The following is a 7,939-nucleotide window of genomic DNA, read 5'->3' on the forward strand; positions in this document are numbered from 1 at the left end:
GCACACACGAGCATTATCCGGCTCCGCTCCTCCCGACCGCAGACGCAGGTTTACAAGCCACTTTTTCCTGCGTTTTTCAACCAATTTCTTGACTTTTCCCCACTTATGAACAACACTTTTTCGTACACGATAAAAGCTCCTTGTGGTTTCTTGGTTTGGTCAATTTGAGCATCCATAAACAACGCAAAACACAGGCATTTTGAGTTTTGTTAGTGATTTCTATGGAGAAAAATCACTTCCTGCCCTCCAGCTGCATTACGCGCGTCATCAGTGACGTCATGTGCAAACAACCTACTGTGTGGGAAAAAATTCTGAATTCAGTGTTTTATTCCATGGCGGGATAATAATAATAACAACAATAACAGAATTTGGAGATGTGAGATAAGTTTTTAACTTGCAATTGCCATATATAAACTCTCAATTCTGAGGAAAAAAGTCAGAATTGTGAGATAAAAATATTTTTTTTATTCTGTGGCAGAAACAACAAAGCCGTGGCAGCGATACATGACGAGCGATTCTATAACCGTTTCTATTTCTGTGACGTTTCAGATGGAACAACATACATGACATTGATCATCTCAGGTGCTGATTATGTTATTTATTTAATGTTAAAAGTATCTAATGTGAATTTGAATATCATTCTGCTTGACCTTTATAGCCACACTGAAGACGACGCTGGATAATTTACCTCAGATCTTAAAAATAAATGAAAACAAGAACGAAAAAACTGTGAACGCAATCTGAACAAACAAGTCTATTTTATGACATAGATTGTATCAATCACTCAGTATGTATTTTTAATAATGTTAAGATGGTTTTATATTATTTACTTTATCTGTTTTGTTGCAATAGTGCACTTGCAGAGAGAGAGAGAGACTCCGCCCACCTGCTCTTCTGATTGGCTGTGATTTCTGACTGATTGGTCGTTTCTGGATTGTACAATATAAACTGCTTGTCGCTGGAATCTTATTGCAATGCGTCTGGTTAGTTCTTGATGTTTTTATATGATTGATAGGTTTTTCAGATCAGTGTTTTGATTTCTAGATTCTTTAGAGCACATGCGGATACTTCAATCAATCAACAACTGAGAATAATTGATGAGAAATAAACACACTGATGATTCCAGACTGTCGTCTCACCGTATAATGTTCCTCATGAGCAGAGAGAAAGCATTCATAGCGGACACACAGAAATTCTTCCCATATATGGCGATCTACAAATCAGAGAAATGCTGACATTTATTCATTTATTCATTGAGCTGATGACTTTATGTGTACAGTATGTGTCAGAGAGTTTATGTACCATGATGTAAGCGTTCCTGTTGATGAACTTGATGAATTTCTCCAGACAATAGAAGCAGCATTTGAGGCAACACATGATGAAGCGCGTGCACGGGTTCTGAGCCTCTGAACACACACACACACACAGTATACTTAAATAAAACTTCAGATTAGGGTACATGGTATATCAACTCATGACTGATTATAAATATTGCTGTTTTTAACAACAAATAAATGGCAAGTCAATCTAGAGAAACACATTTTTATACAGTGTTTGAGAACCAAATTGTATGTGGCTAATTTATATGTAGAACAGGGCTTTTATCTTTAACTAAAACTAAAACTATTAAAAGCATTTTTGTTACTTGAAATAAAGCTGAAATAAAATTAAATGGAAATATTAGATGAAAAATGGAAATATTAGATGAAATTACTAATTGGAAATAAATTGTATTTATTACAATTAAACAAAACTAAAACATAATAAATTAAACCTAAACAGTAATATTAAAAAAAAAAAAAAAAAAATGACAAAAGCACATAACAAAATTAACAAAAATTACAATAAAATTAAAACATAAAAATAAAAACTAATTCATATTATTTAAAAAAAAAAGCTATAATAGTACATAAATACTAAATTAACAAGTGGTGCAGAATCAGAAAATAATTAATCAAAGATCTGTTTTTGCACTGATGCTTGATGAAAGACGTCATTCAACAATACAAATGCACATGAATTTAATACAAAAACTAAATAAATAAACCAACAAAAAGTGTTGTTCCTCAGTATTTTTGTCTTGTTCTCCAGTACAAATATCTAAACATCCTTAAATCAAGATGCATTTACTTGATATTTTATCATGTAAAATACCTTTTATATTTGAATCATTTATCTTGATATAAGACATGATATTTTGTCATTCTGTAATAAGAAAATTACTTTTTGCAGTGAAGGACAAAAGAGCTGACACACTAAATAGAAAAGAAAAAAAATCTTTAAAAAAAATTAAGACTAAAAGTGCAGAACTGACCTTTGAACTTGTGGTCCAGATACTCCAGAATGATCCGGACGATCTGCACCAGCGTGAGAATCAGCGCGCCGAACGCCAGAGAGCCCACGTGATACCTGACAGAAATCAAGAGAGCAGGATGAAATCAGTGGCTTTGAAACATGACAGGCACATTCTGACACACACTTCATTCATGACCTCATTCATCTAGAGGCTCAAATCACAGTGACAACAAGTGATTTCTTAAAGGGGTCCTATTATGCTCTTTTACAAAGTCTTGATTTTGTTTTGGGGGTGTACTAGAACAGGCTCTCATACTAGGTTGTTCGAAAAACACATTATTTTTCACATATTTTACATTATTACAACACCACTCTCCCCAGTGTGGCATGAACGGCTCAAATAGTTCCTGTATCAAATGAAGGCCCTCCTTCTGAAATACGAAATGTGCTGTGATTGGTTAGCTGGGCCAGTGTGTGTTGTGATTGGCACCACTCGGCGCCTGGTCGGGAAATGTCACGTTGGTTAGCTGAGCCAGTCTGTGCTGTGATTGGTTAGCTGAGCCAGTGTGTGTTGTGATTGGTTAGCTGAGCCAGTGATTGGCAGCACTCGGCGCCTGGTCAGGAAATGTCATGAGTTGTAGTCCAAACGAGTCGTTCGTTGTAGTTTTTGAAAAGTGATTTCTGTTAAATAAAATATCTCCTTTTGAATTGGACTTTGTAACTTTGCAGATCTTTTTTATGCTCAAACAGCAACATTACAGACTAACTAAAGTTGAAAAAGTGAAAAAGCATAATAGGACCCCTTTAAAAAAACATTTATGCTCTTACTGTGATCAGTGCATCAGTGCACTTTTTAATTTGATGCTTTTCTATTATAAACACTTTTGAAATGTCTTTTCTTTTATACTTGCATCATCAAGACTTAATAAAAATAATATTAACCAATAATATCACAGGCTAACAACCACAAACCAAAATATGGTAATATTTTAGTAATATGAACAAATATTTGAGTCATATTTTAGGACCCTTAAGTCATTGTATACATTTTTCATAACAATATATAAGTTTATATTAAATTGCATTATTATTATTATTATTATCTCCAGGTTAAATGGATAAATTGATTTTTTAAAAATTGATAAAAAAGGAAAATGAACAAATTTTAAGACCCTTAAGTCCTTGTATTGAATTTTTATTACAAACAATAAATTAAATTATATTACATGGCATTATTACTATTATTATTATTATTATCATCATAGGCAGGTTAAATCCTGATGAATAAATATGAATACATATTTTATGAATCTTAAGTCATTATTTAACATTTTTATTATAAACAATTAATAAAATATATATTAAATATCATATTTATTATTATTATTATTATTATTATACATTTTATATTAATAATGTCCTGCATCACTTTATTTCCCCCTGAATATTTTGTATCACTTGTATGCAAGTATGTCACATTCTAGAAGTGAAAATGAAAAAGCTCTGACGGACTCTTTCATATGGTTAGAACTGAACCGGTGTATTTTCCACCAATACTCTACACTTTTCCAGCAGATCTGTTTGGCCTGGTGTTTCATGGGTCTTACCGCAGCGCTCTCATGAAGGACTGGATCAGAGGGAATGTTGGGATATCTGCCGGTTTGCTGAAGGCCCAGTAATATGAAGCGAAGGCGCCGGCGAGCGTACAGTGACCCAGAGCGATGACGAAGTTCACGCACCACAGGAACGCAATCACGTTATAGATCTGCAGGTTAAAGAGGTTCCTCTGGAACAAACCCTCCGTGTTATAGTTAATGAAGACGCAGCGCGCCGACGGACACGTGGGATACTGCGTAGTGTTGAACGTCTGTGGAGAAAAACAGAGACACATGAGATCTCGCTCAGATCTCAACGATTCCTCATAAACAAGATTAAATGAAGACTGAAGTCTCCTGCTTCTCAGATGAGGGTTTCTCTTCTCTAGAGTTTCACAGGAGATCTCAATGTCTCAATGTGAACTTAAACCGGAGATGCCCAAACCAGGGCTAAATATGGTCTATGATGACCTTTGATTTGGCCATATAACAAGAAAAGCGAAAAGATAGGAAAAAACATGCCATTGAAGCATATTTTCATTTCTTATTTATATTTTGTTTTTATTTTTGTAGAAATGTAGAAAACAATATAAGTGAATTTGCTAAAAAAAAAAAATTAAATGTCACAAAATAATTACATTTTTTAATTATTTAAAACATTTCAATAAAATACAGCAAGATATAATGCAACAATCAAGTCTGATTTTCAAATCTGTTTTTCATTTGCATACTTTTATTTATTTATTTATTACGCCTAAGGAATTTTATGAGTTACACAACCATTCAAAAGTTTGGATCAGTAAGATTTTTTTTTTATTATTTTATTTTTTTAAAGAAATTAATACTTTTATTAAGGATGCATTAAATGTATCAAAAGTGACAATGAAATCATTTATAATGTTACAAACAATTTCCATTTCAAATAAATGCTATTCTTTTGAACTTGAACTTTGAACGAGAAATGATTTTTACAAAAAAAATAAATAAATAAATCTGTAGCAGCACAATTGCTTTCAGCATCTCTCATGAAGGACTGGATCAGAGGGAATGTTGGGATATCTGCCGGTTTGCTGAAGGCCCAGTAATATGAAGCGAAGGCGCCGGCGAGCGTACAGTGACCCAGAGCGATGACGAAGTTCACGCACCACAGGAACGCAATCACGTTATAGATCTGCAGGTTAAAGAGGTTCCTCTGGAACAAACCCTCCGTGTTATAGTTAATGAAGACGCAGCGCGCCGACGGACACGTGGGATACTGCGTAGTGTTGAACGTCTGTGGAGAAAAACAGAGACACATGAGATCTCGCTCAGATCTCAACGATTCCTCATAAACAAGATTAAATGAAGACTGAAGTCTCCTGCTTCTCAGATGAGGGTTTCTCTTCTCTAGAGTTTCACAGGAGATCTCAATGTCTCAATGTGAACTTAAACCGGAGATGCCCAAACCAGGGCTAAATATGGTCTATGATGACCTTTGATTTGGCCATATAACAAGAAAAGCGAAAAGATAGGAAAAAACATGCCATTGAAGCATATTTTCATTTCTTATTTATATTTTGTTTTTATTTTTGTAGAAATGTAGAAAACAATATAAGTGAATTTGCTAAAAAAAAAAAATTAAATGTCACAAAATAATTACATTTTTTAATTATTTAAAACATTTCAATAAAATACAGCAAGATATAATGCAACAATCAAGTCTGATTTTCAAATCTGTTTTTCATTTGCATACTTTTATTTATTTATTTATTACGCCTAAGGAATTTTATGAGTTACACAACCATTCAAAAGTTTGGATCAGTAAGATTTTTTTTTTATTATTTTATTTTTTTAAAGAAATTAATACTTTTATTAAGGATGCATTAAATGTATCAAAAGTGACAATGAAATCATTTATAATGTTACAAACAATTTCCATTTCAAATAAATGCTATTCTTTTGAACTTGAACTTTGAACGAGAAATGATTTTTACAAAAAAAATAAATAAATAAATCTGTAGCAGCACAATTGCTTTCAGCATTGATAATAATCAGAAATGTTTCTTGAGCAGCAAATCTGCATATTAGAATGATTTCTGAAGGATCATGTGACACTGAAGACTGGAGTAATGATGCTGAAAATTCAGCTTTGATCACAGGAATAAGTTAAATTTTAAAATAGATTAAAATAGAAAACAGTTATTTTAAATTGTAATAATATTTCACTGTGCAGAAGAGACTTCTTTAAAAAAAAAAAAATTCTCAAGAGTGTGTGTGTGTGTGTGTGTGTGTGTGTGTTTCTGACCTCCGGGTCGCAGGTCTCGTTGGCTCGTATGACGCTGCAGTCACCCTGTGTTGTGTTCAGCGCCACGACCTTGTAGACAGGAGCGCCTGATGTGGCCAGATATCTGAACACACGCTCAGTTAAAGATTCACAACATATGAAACGTGAAAACATGATGAATACACAATACATTCATACACACAATGACAAAAGCACAACACAATTACTAAACTTTAATTAAAACGAATTCATAAAATTCTCATTCAGAACTATAACACTATCTCAGTGCTACAAAATCACTGAGATAATTGGTGATGCATTCATTTGAAGTAGATCTATTGGTATTTATAACAAAATAAACATCTAAAAGTTATTTGGCTGTTTACATTTACATTGTTTCATTTGTTAGATGCTTTGATCTAGATCAGTTTACACTCGTGTGTGAAGGATACAGCGCTGTGATTCCCCAGTACGACACACACACCAACAGCAGCACAAACGTGACGATGGGATAGAAAAGTGTCGACATCATGTGACCCAACGCCCTGAAAACACACACACACACACATTTTTATTCACTCCTCAAGTCAAACTCATATAAACAGAAATGAAGAACAGAAACTTCTTTATTTCAATTCAAACATAAACATGATCATATGATTCATGTGATCAGTTTTAGATTCTGCTATGAGAATATTTCACATGTGTGAGCAATGCATGAGCACTAAGGTGTTTGTGTGTGTGTTTCTGGGCAAGTTTTGGCTAAAACTACTATGAGACGTCCTCACTAATAAAGTAAAACCAATGTGTGTGTGTTTATTTACTTGCTGGTCTCCTGAATAAGAGCAATGGCGATGAGAATACGAGTCCTCAGGAAGATCAACGCCAGCAGCAGAATGGCCTCGACGATACTCAGAATAATCACTACAACAGAGACAGAAAGAGCGTTACTACATTATAAATTAAATTAAATTAAATTAAATTAAATTAAATTAAATTAAAAATTATAAAATTAAATTAAATTAAATTAAAAATTATAAAATTTTGTGCTTTAAAATTTGGTGATCTGGTTGGTTTCACAATTGAAAAGGCTGAAGAAAAAAAAAATCACATAACATTTATTTCCCAAATATTCAGAGGCAGTTGAAATGAGAGTAAAAACTTTGGGAAATGGATGTTTAAAAAACATAAGGGCAACTTAAGGAAGAATATTTAAAAAATTAATGTTTATCTATCAAAGTGGTGAAATTGTGGGATGTCTGTAACAAGGAATTAAAAATGCATAGTTTACTTTGAAAATTAAAAAAAGAGTTATATATTTTTTTTAAAAGTTTTAAAATATATAATTCAAAATAAATAATAATTTGTAAATGAAACGTGAAACAATTTTAATGTGTTTATAAAGGTAATTTTAAGGTGTTTATAAAGGGAAATAAATCTTATCTTAAAGGGATCATATGATGCGATTTCAAGTTTTCCTTTCTCTTTGGAGTGTTACAAGCTCTTGGTGCATAAAGAAGATCTGTAAAGTTGCAAAGACTAAAGTCTCAAATCCAAAGAGATATTCTTTATAAAAGTTAAGAGTCAACCACACATACCTAAAACGGCTCGTTCTAACACGCCCCCACATATCTACGTCACTATGTGGGAAGATTTGCATAACACCGCCCAAATGTTCACGCAAAGAAAGAAAGCGTAACTTTTATTCTCGCTGTAATATTGAAAAGTGAAAAGTGAAAAAGTGAAAAGTGACGTGACATGTGGCCAAGTATGGTGACCCATACTC

General features: G+C 33.1%; 1 protein-coding gene across 1 annotated transcript in view; it reads right to left on the reverse strand.

Moving 5' to 3' along the window:
• slc44a4 (solute carrier family 44 member 4) overlaps positions 1 to 7,939 on the reverse strand; it is a 32,850-nt gene that overhangs the window by 4,643 nt on the left and 20,268 nt on the right. Inside the window, exons 14-18 of the mRNA XM_016567453.1 lie at positions 6,175 to 6,277; positions 3,903 to 4,162; positions 2,315 to 2,409; positions 1,303 to 1,406; positions 1,140 to 1,213 (exon numbers count right to left, since the gene is read on the reverse strand). Of these exons, the coding sequence (XP_016422939.1) occupies positions 1,140 to 1,213; positions 1,303 to 1,406; positions 2,315 to 2,409; positions 3,903 to 4,162; positions 6,175 to 6,277 (636 nt within the window). The remainder of the gene's footprint in view (positions 1 to 1,139; positions 1,214 to 1,302; positions 1,407 to 2,314; positions 2,410 to 3,902; positions 4,163 to 6,174; positions 6,278 to 7,939) is intronic.

Source organism: Sinocyclocheilus rhinocerous, unplaced genomic scaffold, assembly GCF_001515625.1.
Source record: "Sinocyclocheilus rhinocerous isolate Xijiao unplaced genomic scaffold, SAMN03320098_v1.1 scaffold422, whole genome shotgun sequence".
Taxonomy (NCBI): Eukaryota; Metazoa; Chordata; class Actinopteri; order Cypriniformes; family Cyprinidae; genus Sinocyclocheilus; species Sinocyclocheilus rhinocerous.